At 53.6% G+C, this 12,894-nt stretch overlaps 2 protein-coding genes across 2 annotated transcripts; both read left to right on the top strand.

The window, feature by feature from the left end:
* Positions 1-3,112: 3,112 nt before the first annotated feature.
* On the top strand, positions 3,113-4,177 carry FFAR1 (free fatty acid receptor 1). The gene has a single exon (XM_040253047.1). The coding sequence runs from the start codon at positions 3,113-3,115 to the stop codon at positions 4,013-4,015; it is 903 nt and encodes a 300-aa protein (XP_040108981.1). The 3' UTR covers positions 4,016-4,177.
* Positions 4,178-7,485: 3,308 nt separating this feature from the next.
* Positions 7,486-9,595, top strand: FFAR3 (free fatty acid receptor 3). The gene is made up of 2 exons (XM_040253033.1): positions 7,486-7,771; positions 8,037-9,595. Exons 1-2 carry the CDS (start codon positions 7,660-7,662, stop codon positions 9,020-9,022), a joined length of 1,098 nt encoding a protein of 365 aa, XP_040108967.1. The 5' UTR covers positions 7,486-7,659; the 3' UTR covers positions 9,023-9,595.
* The last annotated feature ends 3,299 nt before the right edge of the window (positions 9,596-12,894 follow it).

The raw sequence follows: 12,894 nt of genomic DNA, 5'->3' as shown, positions 1-12,894 counted from the left end.
GATGTCGCTGTCATCAGGCCCCACTGAGATGTGCACAGCAGAGAATGGGCAGCCCTGGGGCCAAAACACATGCAGCCCCACATCCAGCCCCAGACCTCACCATCTTCCCGGAGCCCAGACAATAGACCATTCATCCGACTCAGTGAGTCCCTGCTGTGTATGCAACAAGCAGTGGACAGAGCAGACAGCTAGCTTCGCTCTCACTGGCCAACATTCTAGCAGTTGTGGCTGTTTAGTCGCTAAGCCATGTCTGACTCTTTTGGGACCCCATGAACTATAGCTCGCCAGGCTCCTCTGTCCATGGGATTCTCCAGGCAAGAATACTAGAGTGGGTTGCCATTTCCTTCTCCAGGAGATCTTCCTGACCCAGGGATGGAACCAGCATCTCCTGCATTGGCAGGAAGATTCTTTGCCACTGAGCCACCAGGGAAGCTGTACATTTTAGCAGAGGAGTTGGCAAATCTGATGTCGCAGAGTTTCAGGTGCTCAGAATAAACAACACAAAATGACAGCAGAAGGGCTGGAGCAGAGGCGGAGCCCATAGGATGCAGGGACCAAGGGATTCTCTGTGATGCTTGGCAGACACCTGAACTGCAAGGTGGGAGAGCCAGCGGAGAAGAGCTTGAAAACCCGCTGTCTCCCTTGGCACCCAGCTTTGTTCATCTCCCAAACACTCATCACGACAGGTAAAATGGCACTTTCATCGAGTTTTTTTTCCCCAGCCCTGTCCATTTCTGAGTGTTTCCAAAAGACAAAACCCTAAAGAGCAGGTGGGGAGTTCTTCTGTATCCCAGGGGAGGTGCTGGATGACACATGCGGGACTTGGAAGGGAGGTGACGGAGAACCTGAGATTCAAAGGGAGATACGACCATTTCTTTGGAGGGAGCTGTGGATCCGCTGAGACTCTCATGCTGCCCGCACTTGAAGCCTGATGGGAAGCACTTCCAGGGAGCCACTCGGAGAAGCTTATTCTGGGTGACGTGAAATTCGGGGAGGACATAGTGGCCTGGTGACTGACACACACGCCCAAGAAAGCTGAAGTCCAGAGAGGCCGTACTGTCAGTCTCACGCAGGAGAGAGACAGATGGATAGACAGACACCTGTTTAGTCAGAGACAGAGAGACAGGACCACAGAGACAGCCTGGGGCCATTTAAATCTCACTTAGGGAGGATGGGGCTTCCCAGGTGGCTCAGTGGGTAAAAGAGCCCATCTGCAAAGCAGGAGATGCAGTGAGATGCGAGTCTGATCCCCAGGTCAGGAAGTTCCCCACTCCAGTATTCTTGCCTGGAGAATCCATAGACAGAGGAACCTGGCGGGCTACAGTCCATGGGGTTGTGAAGAGTCGGACACGACTGAAATGACTAAGCAGGCACGTAGGGAGGATGACAACAACAAGGAGGTGAACGACCGAGTTCCCAGAGGCTGAGACGAAAGGTAAGCAGCCAGATGGAGGCATGCGCCACCCAGCATCCCTACAAGTGCCCCCAGGAGGGGTCCCCTCTGCCATCAGTGCAGCTCAGAGAGGGGCAGGGCAGACCACCGCCTGGGTACTTCAGTGCCGTCCATCTCAACTGTGCCTGTTCCTGTTCTCTCCTCCTCCTATTCCTGCTGACACGGGGAGGGTCAGTAACCACTGTCGGGGAATTCCCTGGTGGTCCAGTGGCTAAGACTCCATGCTCCCAATGCAGGGGACCCAGGTTCAAACCCTGGTCAGGGAACTAGATCCCGCATGCTGCAACTAAACTCTAGCACAGCCAAATAAATTTAGAAAAAATAAATATAAATATGAAAAAAACCAATCACAGTCATCAGGCCAGAGGGGAGAGGAGAAGGAGGATGGGGGAGCCCAAGGCCTGTTATCAGGTACGGGGAGAGCGGAAGCTCCAACTAGGCATGATAATCTCATTACCCCACATTGCCCCACCTTCTGCATGCCAAGTGGAGGTACTATGGTGACCAGAAGGACTTTTTTAGTCTCTGAGAGTGAGCCTGGCCCTGCCCACGAGCCCGTGCAAGAGTAGGGAAGACTTAGCCCCCAGGGCAGGTTTGAACAGACTGTTGGGGGTGGGGCGGAATAAAACTGTGTTCTGGTTGTACCCCACCCACCTTGCTCTTTAAAGGTGCTGGCCAGGCACACCTCCCTCCACCCAACGAAAGCCCACACCTCAAACCTCTCCCCTTCCTGTGTTTGCATCACCTTGGACCCTCACCTCCTTCAGAGATGGTCCATTAGCTGCTCATCCAGGCTGTGAGTGCTTCAGGCTAATGGCCCTGCCACCCCACCCTTCCCTCCCTTCCGGCTCACTGCCCATCCTGGCCACCCTCCCTCGGGGGACTCCTGAGCCTCAGACATCTGGCAGCACCAGGAGGTGAGTCCCTCTTTCTATGGCTTCTCTCCCCATAAGAATGATTCCCCAGATCCCTGCAAGAATGACTGTCCAGAACCCCAGATGTCCCCGCTCAGGGGGAACCCCTGAAGTTGGCCAAAGTCATTCCCCTACACCGAGGGGACTCGGCTTACCGCTGGACTCTCCTCAGGCGACCCTCTTCTCCTGCCCATGGCCACAGTCTTCACCTTCCCCATACCCCGACTTCTCCTTCCCTCAGCTGGGAGTTGCCACCTGACCCACACTGCCTGCTAGAGGGGAGCAGGGCCCTCTCTTTCCAGGGAATTGGGAAAGGGGCATGAACACAGGAGTCTAGATTCCTCTCTTGAGAAAAACATCCTCTCGGGCTTAACTCTGGTTCTGAACTCTCTCCACCCTTTGTTTTCCCAGAGGCTCAGGAATCAGGAGGTCTTGCCTCTCCTGGGACCTGCTCACCTGTGTTCCATCTCCCCCCTGTTACCAGCGATCGCTCGCTCCATTTTAAGGGGGCACATGGTGGAGAGAAAGCAGAGGGCTGACAGCGAGTGGTCCCTGCTCGAATCCAGGCTAGACTGCTAAAGAGCTGCCACCTCCCTCTACGGGGCGTCCATCTCTCCACCAATCTCACTAGACGGCTTCTAGTGCCCTGAGCAGTGCTGAGACCAGTCTGTGACTCCAGGAGCCCCCATTCCCTGGTCCTGGGAGATCTGAGATCAGGGAGTGAGTGGGGCGCACAAGGGGTCCCATGGACCTGCCCCCACAGCTCTCCTTTGCCCTCTATGTGGCTGCCTTCGTGCTGGGCTTTCCACTCAACACCCTGGCCATCGCGGGCGCCGTGTCGCATGCCCGGCTGCGCCTCACCCCCAGCCTGGTCTATGCCCTCCACCTGGGCTGCTCTGATCTCCTGCTGGCGACCTCTCTGCCCCTGAAGGCAGTAGAGGCCCTGGCTGGGGGCGCCTGGCCCCTGCCAGCCCCCCTCTGTCCTGCCTTTGCCCTGGTCCACTTTGCTCCGCTCTATGCGGGTGGGGGCTTCCTGGCTGCCCTGAGTGTCGGCCGCTACCTCGGAGCTGCCTTCCCCTTGGGCTACCAAGCTACCCGGAGGCCGCTCTACTCCTGGGGTGTGTGTGTGGCCATATGGGCCATCGTCCTCTGTCACCTGGGGCTGGTCTTTGGGCTGGAGGCCCCGGGGGGCTGGCTGGACAATTCCACCAGCTCCCTGGGCATCAGCACGCCAGTCAACGGCTCTCCGATCTGCCTGGAGGCCTGGGACCCGGCCTCGGCAGGCCCTGCTCGCTTCAGCCTCTCGCTTCTGCTCTTCTTTCTGCCACTGGTGATCACGGCCTTCTGCTACGTGGGCTGCCTCCGGGCACTGGCCGGCTCGGGCCTGAGCCACAGACGGAAGCTAAAGGCGGCCTGGGTGGCTGGCGGGGCCCTGCTCACGCTGCTGCTCTGCTTAGGACCCTACAACGCCTCCAACGTGGCTGGCTTCCTGCACCCCAATATTGGAGGCCAGTGGCGGCAGCTGGGGCTCATCACAGGTGCTTGGAGCGTGGTGCTCAACCCTTTGGTGACCGGCTACTTGGGAGGGCGCCCTGGCCGGGGGACAGTCTGTGTGGCAAAAACAAAAACAGGGGCATCCCAGAAATAGCAGCTGCTGCTGGGGAAAAGGGGCAGAGAGCAGGAGAGCCTGGCTGCTTCTCCAGGCTCCTGGCGGGGCCACTTTCAAGGAACGGCGGGACGGCCTCACCTGCGAGCATCCCTGGAGCCATTTGTGGGGAGAACTGAGCCTAGAAGAAGAGAGTATTGCAGTCAGAGAGAAGGATGGAGGCCTGGAGCCGGATGGCAAGAGGAAGGTAAGCTGCCCTGGGCACATAGGACTGCCCACCTCCCCTGTCTCTCGTCTCCTCGAATCCTGACTGCCCCGACTGCCAGCATGCCATGTGGAGGAGGAGGAAGGACGTTTGCTTCTAAGCCAGAGGCACTGCCACTCTGATGGTACGCTTGGGGAGATGTTACTCCAAAATCATTTCCTAGGAATGTACATTTAAATTTCTCAAGAAGAAGCAGGAGGCAAGACCATGACACTGTGATGCCTTATAGGGTTCACAAGGGGGCAGCATTAGAACTGTGAACAGGAAGCTGGTAGGCAACAGATGCTTGGGCAGGGGGAAGGGAAAATACCAGCAGCACCAGAAATAGTCGCAAACAAATATACATGACAGTCACCATGTCAAGAGTTTTGCAAGCGCTGTCTCATTTCATCCTCCCACAGTCCTTTGATTTAGCTGTGCTGCTGCTGTACAGATGAGCAGGCAGCTCACTGCACAAGAGAGTCAGGCAAAGGGGCAAACGCTGACTGAGTTCTAGACTGCGCTTTGCTCACCAAGCCATGTGCCTGGTGTGGGGATGCTCCCACCCAGGAGAAGGAGTGACTTACTCTAATTTGAACAAAGACACTACCCACTTTGTCGGGCAGTGCACGCTCTCTGGTGCAGGGCTGTGCTCTGCAGGGAGTGCCTTTTCCTAATTTGCACTAAGGCGCTGCAGGAGTTTGCTCTGGTCCTGGAACCAGGTATGATCATCATCTTCATTTCTTGGGATTAAGAAATTTGCCCAAGGCCTTACAGCAATGGAGCGGTGGACATAAAAAGTGATGTTTTGAGGAGGACCCCAAAAGGTCAGGGTGCATCTGGAAAACTTAGGGGTATCAGGGTATGCCTCTTTTTGTGGTCCCTTTTGTGAAGGTGAGTGGTAACACCCTGAACCCAAGAGAGAGTGGGCAGAGGACAGCGGCAGAGAGAGACACACTCGTGGGTGTCTGCTCTGAGACGAGGTGTAGGGAGCAGACTTATTCCTCTAATGATGACAAAGATGTGAACACATAGAAGCAAAAAAGCTGGTAGCTACGTTCCTGACTTGCATTTGTGGTTTACACAAGTTATCTTTTCATGCTTAAATGTCTACAAGGGGGAACTTCCCTAATGGTCCAGAGGTTAAGGTTCTGTGCTTCCACTACAAGAGGAATGCGTTGGATTCCCTGGTCAGGGAACTAAGATCTTGTATGCTTCATGGTGTCACCAAGAAAAACAAATGTCTACAAGGGCAAGAATTCTTGTTTCATTTGCTGATATAACCCCAGCAATCAGAAGAGAGCCAAGCACATAGTAGGCTTGCAGTAAATATTTGCTGAGTGAGTGAATGCTTGTAACAGCCCTCCAAAGACAGTTTTATTACCCCTGTTTATAAAGATGGAGGGCTTTCCTGGTGGCCCCGTGGTAAAGAATCTGCATGCCAAAGCAGGAGACACAGGTACAATCCCTGGGTCGGGAAAACCCCATGGAGGAGGCAATGGCAGCCCACTCCCGTATTCCTGCCTGGACAATCCCATGGACAGAGCAGCCTAGTGGGCTACAGACCATGAGGTTGCAAAGAGTTCAGCATGACTTAGCGACTAAACAACAGCAATAACAAACAAATACGGAAACAGGCCAGAGAAGGGAAGTCACTGGCCAGAGGCTCCACTGAGGCCAGAGACAAGTTTGCTCTCTGTGCAGTGGGGACACCAGAGAATCTTGGTCAAAGCCTGAACTCCAGCACAGGTGACCCCTCCCATAAAGTGACAGCTACGCTCCCTCCCACTGCACCAGAGCACCTGCTGTGCGGGGCCACCTCTTCCGCTTACTTGTACCTCTTCCACTTAGGGGAGATTTCAGCTCCTCCCTGCAGCCCCGCAGAGCCCGCCCCCAGCATCCTCTGGTTACCCTCGCCCCTTGTGCCGTGAACCTGCTACCAGTGGCCCCGGAAGGCCCACCTGTGCACCCCTATTCCCTGTGCTTGCACTGTTTCCTCTGGGGGCTCTCGGCCTCTGTATTATTTGTGTCTTTATTATTGTCCCCCGACTCAGTCCCTCTCAAGGACACCCCCTCCCACCAAATGTAAGCCCTACAACAGCAAAAACTTTGTTCGGTTCTCTGCCTGATTTCTAACAGCCTATTTGAGATAAAATTTACATATCATAAAATGCACCCATTTTAAGTGTACCATCCTGTGATTTTTAGTACATTTACCAAGGGGTGAAACTATCACTATCAAGCAATCTAGGACATTTTTTGATAAAGATGGAATAACTCTCATGCTCACTTACAGTTAACCCACTTCCACTCTCAGTCTCCAGGCAACCAGTCATCTACTTTCTGTCTCTACAGATCTGCCTCCTCTGGGCATTTCATAAAAATGGAAACATACATGGTCTTCTATGTCTGGCTTGTTTCACCAAGCACAACGTTTTTAGGTGCATCCATGCTACAGCAAGCATGGATATTTCACTCCTTTTTGTTGCCAAATAGTATTCCACTGTCTGGCTATGCCACATGGTTTATCCATTCACTAGCTGATGGACACCAGGTAATGTTTCCACTTTTTGGTTATTATGACTAATATTCTTATGAACATTTATGAGCAAGTCTCTGTGTGGATATATGCTTTCATTTCTCTTAAGTCAATAGTTAGTGTCAGTCACTCAGCTGTGTCCGACTATTGGCGACCCCATGCACTGTGGCCCACCAGGCTCCTCTGTCCATGGGGATTCTCCAGGCAAGAATACTGGAGTGGGCCGCCATTCCCTTCTCCAGGGGATCTTCCCCGCTCAGGGATCAAACCTGCATCTCCTGCTTGGCAGGCGGATTCTTCACCACTGAGCCACCAGGGAAGCCCCTGCTATGGATTATATGGCCCCTAAAAGGTAGTTGTTTCCATCATAGCCACCAACATTAATATTACTATCAGCCCAGAGACAAGCCCACTGCAGGAAGTGGGGTGAGGGCGACTGACATCTGTTCAGTGCTCACCACACTTAACTTAGCCTTTGACAGGTTATCAACTAACACTTTACACAATAAGCCTGTGAGACTGGTATTCTGATGATCCTGTTCTATATGGATGAGAAAGCAGAGGCACAGAGGGCTTAAGTCACTGGCGCCAAATCATGAAGCTAGCAAGTGACAGGGCTAGCATTGAACCCCAGCCTGGATCCAGAGCCCAGGCTCTGCATGACTGTGTCACACTTCCTGCCCTTACAAGGCAAACTGGAGGAGTGTCATTCTAGAGGAGCAGATAAAATTCAAGTGGAGGATCAGGGAGAAGACAAAGTCTGCACATCCCCTGTGAGGCCACGGAGGAGCAAGGCATGCAGGCAGTCGTGGAATTTGCTCCTCATTTTGCATACTGGCCCGGCGGCGCTGCTAACGGAGCTAAAGGCATCTTTTGTGCCGTTGCTCTCCAGCGAGTGACGTCATGGGCACTGCCAGGTTTTTATCACTTCTGCCAGATAATAGCTCACCGGACTTGATCTGGAGGAGCCGGCAAGGTGTTGAGCGGCAGAGCCCTCGGGGTCTCAAAGCAGCAGGTGAGCATGGGGTCCTTAGGGGCTCTGTGGAGGGCACCTTGGTGCTCAGGGAGAGGGAACAGGAGACAGGAGGCGACCAGGAAGAGAGGGACAGGGAAGGGGCAGGAGACCGGGTGTGACCAGGAAGAGAGGCAGGCGGCCCCTGCTGCGGAAAGCGTGAGGGATTGGGGGTGGGGGTGTTCCCGGCGACAGCTGGGAAGCAGATGGTGCTAGACCCCCACCTGGGCTGCCATCTCTGTCTCTGTCTCTCTCTCTCTCTCGCTAGTGGCCATGACCAGCCCAGACCGCTCCTTCTTCCTCGGCAATCACTGGCTCTTCTTCTCCGTGTACCTCTTCACCTTCCTCGTGGGGCTCCCCCTCAACCTGATGGCCCTGGCGATCTTCGTGGGCAAGCTGCGGCGCCGCCCGGTGGCCGTGGACGTGCTCTTGCTAAACCTCACCCTCTCGGACCTGGTCCTGTTGCTCTTCCTGCCGTTCCGCATGGTGGAGGCGGCCAGTGCCATGCACTGGTCCCTGCCCTTCGTCTTCTGCCCCTTCTCCAGGTTCCTCTTCTTCACCACCATCTATCTCACGTCCCTCTTCCTGGCCGCCGTGAGCACAGAGCGCTTCCTGAGCGTGGCCTACCCGCTTTGGTACAAGACTCGGCCGAGGCCGGGGCAGGCTGGCCTGGTCAGCGGGGCCTGCTGGCTCCTGGCCGCTGCTCACTGCAGCGTGGTCTACGTCATCGAATTCTCAGGGGACTCCACCCCCAGCCAGGGTATCAACGGGACCTGCTACCTGGAGTTCCGGGAGGATCAGCTGGCCCTTCTCCTGCCTGTCCGGCTAGAGATGGCAGTGGTCCTCTTTGGGGTGCCCCTGTTTATCAGCAGCTACTGCTACAGCCGCCTGGTCTGCATACTCGGGAGGGGAGCGAGCCATCGCCGTCGGAAGAGGGTGGCAGGGCTGGCGGCCGCCACGTTGCTCAACTTCCTCGTCTGCTTTGGGCCCTACAACGTGTCCCACATCGTGGGCTACATCCAGGGTGAAAGCCCCACGTGGAGAAGTTACGTGCTGCTCCTCAGCACCCTGAATTCCTGCTTCGACCCCCTCGTCTACTATTTCTCATCATCTGGGTTCCAAGCCGACTTCCAGGGATTGCTGGGGCGGCTGACTGGGTCCTGGGGCCCTTGGCGGCAGGAGAATGGTGTGACCTCGAAGAAGAGCGAGGGAGAGGGGCCACCGCAGGAGCTGTTCAATATAGAGGCCAGCTAGTGGACTCTAGGCGGGCGCTCTGGAGCTGGTGGCAGATGGACTGGGCTGCAAGGGGGATCATCCCCGGGGCAGTTCCAAGCTCAAGTCAGGCAGGACCCTGGAGAGGCAGACCGGGGACTGGCACCGTCTGAGGCAGAGCAGGCACCCCCCTTCCTCAGGATGTGCCCAAGCCCAACTCTTGATCTCACCACACACTGCCCTCCCTTCCCATCCCCTGACGTGCCCAGGAAGTGGTCAAGGTGAGGAAGAGCTATGGAGAAAAAAGGAGCTTCCCATGGCAGCAGGCCAGCTCCCGAACTTTGCTGAAGGTAAGAAGAGGAGCTGAGAGCAGTGTTCAGGGGCCCAGGGAGCTGCCCAGTCACTTGGGACAGAAGACACAAAGAATATGTCCTTCAGAACTGCTGACGAAGCTGGTGGGGGTAGGGACACAGGACTCCAGGTGGGAGGGAGCACCCTGCTGCCACACGTGGATTTCCCAGAAAGTGTCCACTGTTCAATAATTTCAGAACTTCAGGGACATTTATGAAAAATGGCAAAGGAACATTACCTTAATAAATTTGGCGGCAAGCAAAAGAGAATTTTTTTTTTCTTAACCTGTTTTTTTTTTTTTTTAATGGTCCATGTGATTGGTATATGTGAGTGTATCTTAGGTGGAATTGATGGATGGAACGATAAAACACCTAGACTCTGAAAGAAAAAGGATGGACAAGAAGATGCTTAGATGCTGAGAGAGGACTGGAGCTGGAAGAATAAGAACAATAACTAACCTATCTTAAGAGCTTGGCCTGACACTGTCTTCTTCAATCTTCTCCGTCGCTGTGAGGCAGGTACTATTACTCTTCCCATTTTACAGGTGAGAGACTGGGCCCAGAGAGGTGAAGTCTCTTACCCGAGACCCCATAGCCCACAAGCGGTTGAAGCAGGACTGGAAGCTGAAATTAGCTGACTCCGAAACCCAGGTCCCTGAGCCACTCTGCCACTAGCTGTGTGTCATTGGTAAGCAGGCCCAGTCAGACTTCCAGAGTCAGCCAAGGCAGACTGACTGGGACAAATGTAAACAGATCATGAGGAGAAACAGAACTGGATGCAAAGCAGATGGCTATCTGTGAGCATACATCCTCTTCCCAGTAAAGAAACCTCCTTGAAAAAAATAAGAGGATTAGTCAGCACGTTGGCTTCAGGTTACCGAAAAGACAAATGTGTGTTCTTAAGAGCTACTTTTATCAAACTGTGATCAGGTAGTAAATTTTTGTTTTCCACAGAGGGGAGGGTGATACCTGAGAAAGAGCTGATCAGGGCCTCCCCCACTGCCCTGCAAAGCAACCAGAGAAATGCTGGCACTGTTGACACTCAGTCAGATTGAGCTCAAAATTATTTATTGTGCCCGTATTGCGTGTAAATGGGTGGGCTCAGAACTTTAGGGATTTCAGTACTACTGTCTTTGTTGTTGTTTAGCTGCTAAATCGTGTCCCACTCTTTTGAGACCCCATGGACTGTAGCCTGCCAGGCTCCTCTGTCCATGGGATTTCCCAGCAGGAATACTGGAGTGGGTTGCCATTTCCTTTTCCAGGGGATCTTCTGGACCCAGGGATCGAACCCACGCCTCTTGCATTGGCAGGCAGGTTCTTTACTACTGAGCCACCTGAGAAGCCCTTTACTAATGTCTTTAGCATCTACTTTCTTCCAAGGTCACTGGGGAATGAGGACTGGCTGTGGGTGGGGATTGAGTCTCGGGTGAAAGGAGACATCATCTCTGTGCAGAGATGAAGGCATGAGCTGTCCTTCTGTCCCATGGTTCATCTGTCTGTCCCAAGGCACTCAGACCTTCATGGAAACATGGGTATACATGCTTCGGAAAGGGCACAAAGGTGCCGTGGAATCCCTCAACTCCAGGGGTGGTAGCGACGACCCAAGTCTGAGGACAAAGAGGAGTTGGAAACCCAGCATTCCAGAGAGAACCGTGGAGAACAGGAATCTGACTCCTCCCTCAGAGTTTACACTGAGGAAGAAGAGGCAGCTTAGCTGGCCGAGCATCACCCAGCACCACCCCCACTCCAGTCTGTATAAACCAAAGACTGAGGGGCGGGGAGGACGAAGAGTCATCAGAGACTGGGTGGTGGTGAAGGTAGAGTGAAAGTGTTTCCACGTCTCTTGGAAGTCGAGGGAGAGGGGTGCTCAGGCAGTAGAGGGTGGGTTTGGGGCTGCTGTCCTGTGCCCTTCAAAGCAGGGGAGAGAGGCGGGTGGAGAGATGGCGTGGGCGCGTGCGTGTGTGTGACGGCGCATCACGGACCCTCGCCACTCGGCACAGCCAGCAGGTGTGAGGCTCCGGTGGGTGAGGACATGGCAGGCACGTGGGCGGGGAGGGGGCAGTTCTCCGGGTGCTGCAAGAGGTCAAAGACAGAGCTCAGAGAACTCAATTCCAGTTGCAAAAGAGAGCCACTGGCAACCTGACTCACAGCAAGCACCCAAAGCTAGTCAGTATCAGCTGCTGCTGCTAAGTCGCTTCAGTCGTGTCCGACTCTGTGCGACCCCATAGACGGCAGCCCACCAGGCTCCCCCGTCCCTGGGATTCTCCAGGCAAGAACACTGGAGTGGCTTGCCATTTCCTTCTCCAATGCATGAAAGCTAAAGTACTGTTTCTCAAACTTCTGTACCACTGTTCCCTCAAGGGATTTTTCTGGGTATTTTCCTCCTACTCAGTACCTTCCCTTCCCTGCCCATGAATTCTTATGATTATTTTTTAGAATTTTTACAATTTATTTGGCTGCCTCGGGTCTCAGATGTGGCACATGGAATCTTTGGTGGGTTGCGTGGCCTCAGCAGTTCTGGTGTGTGGGCTTAGCTGCCTCGCAACATGTAGGATCTTAGCTTCCTGATCCGGGTCGAACCCACTTACCCTACCTTGCAAGGGGGATTTTATACCACTGGATCACCAGGGAAGTCCCCCCCCCAACACACCATGGCATTTTAATACAACAGACGTACTCTGTATCTGTCTATGTGTGTAGCCCTTTGGAAGACCATAAACTACTATAAGACTTTTTGGTTCCCCCAGAACCACATTTTTCACATCTTTGGGAACCATTGTTGCCCCTGTGGAGAACGCATGAGCTGGAGCACAGGTCTCATCACTCACAGAGTGAGAAAGCCTGTCTCATGCATCAGCCCAGCAAAGTTGGGTTCATTATCTTGCTGGAGCAAAGGAGACCACACACAGTCCAGAGGAAGCATGGGGCATCTCACAGATGAAGAGACTGGGTTCTTAGAGGTTTGGGATGAGGGTGACTTTTAGGTGATGTTTCGATGACACCATATTTGATAGGCTCAAAGCACAGCAGGCCTGGATGGAAAGAGGTCAATTTCAGGGCTGTGCCAAGAAGCAGACCCAGGGTCTTATTTCTCTGGAAAACACAAAATAAAGATAAAGGTGGAATTTTGTGTCTGAAAACTCACGTGACGCTCTGGAGGCTGAAAAGCCAGGCTGCTTCTCTGTGTCACAGGCTCCTGCCCAGTGCCTCTAGGCAGCAGTGGAATGTTCCATTCTCACTGAGGGGATTTCAAACAGCCATGTGTCTGACAGTCTGTGATTTTAATTTTATTATATATATATATATATATATATATATTTTTTTTTTTTTTGGCCATGCCACACTGTTTGCTGGATCTTAGTTCCCTGACCAGGGATTGAACCTGGGCCCCGGTCCACTGGACTGCCAGTGAATTCCCAGTCTGTGATTTTAAGAATTAGATTTCTTAGCAGTAAAATTTTGTTAGTTAACAAAACAAGTTTTTAAAGGCTTACAAAAGGGAGTCACTGATGGCCATAAGGGTAGGAAACTTTCCTTCCTAGAAGGAAAGGTCACCCTCCCCCT

Source organism: Oryx dammah, unplaced genomic scaffold (assembly GCF_014754425.2).
Source record: "Oryx dammah isolate SB20612 unplaced genomic scaffold, SCBI_Odam_1.1 HiC_scaffold_13, whole genome shotgun sequence".
NCBI classification, from domain to species: Eukaryota; Metazoa; Chordata; class Mammalia; order Artiodactyla; family Bovidae; genus Oryx; species Oryx dammah.
The sequence above is the reverse complement of the archived record's forward strand: the minus strand, read 5'-3'. Positions and strand labels throughout refer to the sequence as shown.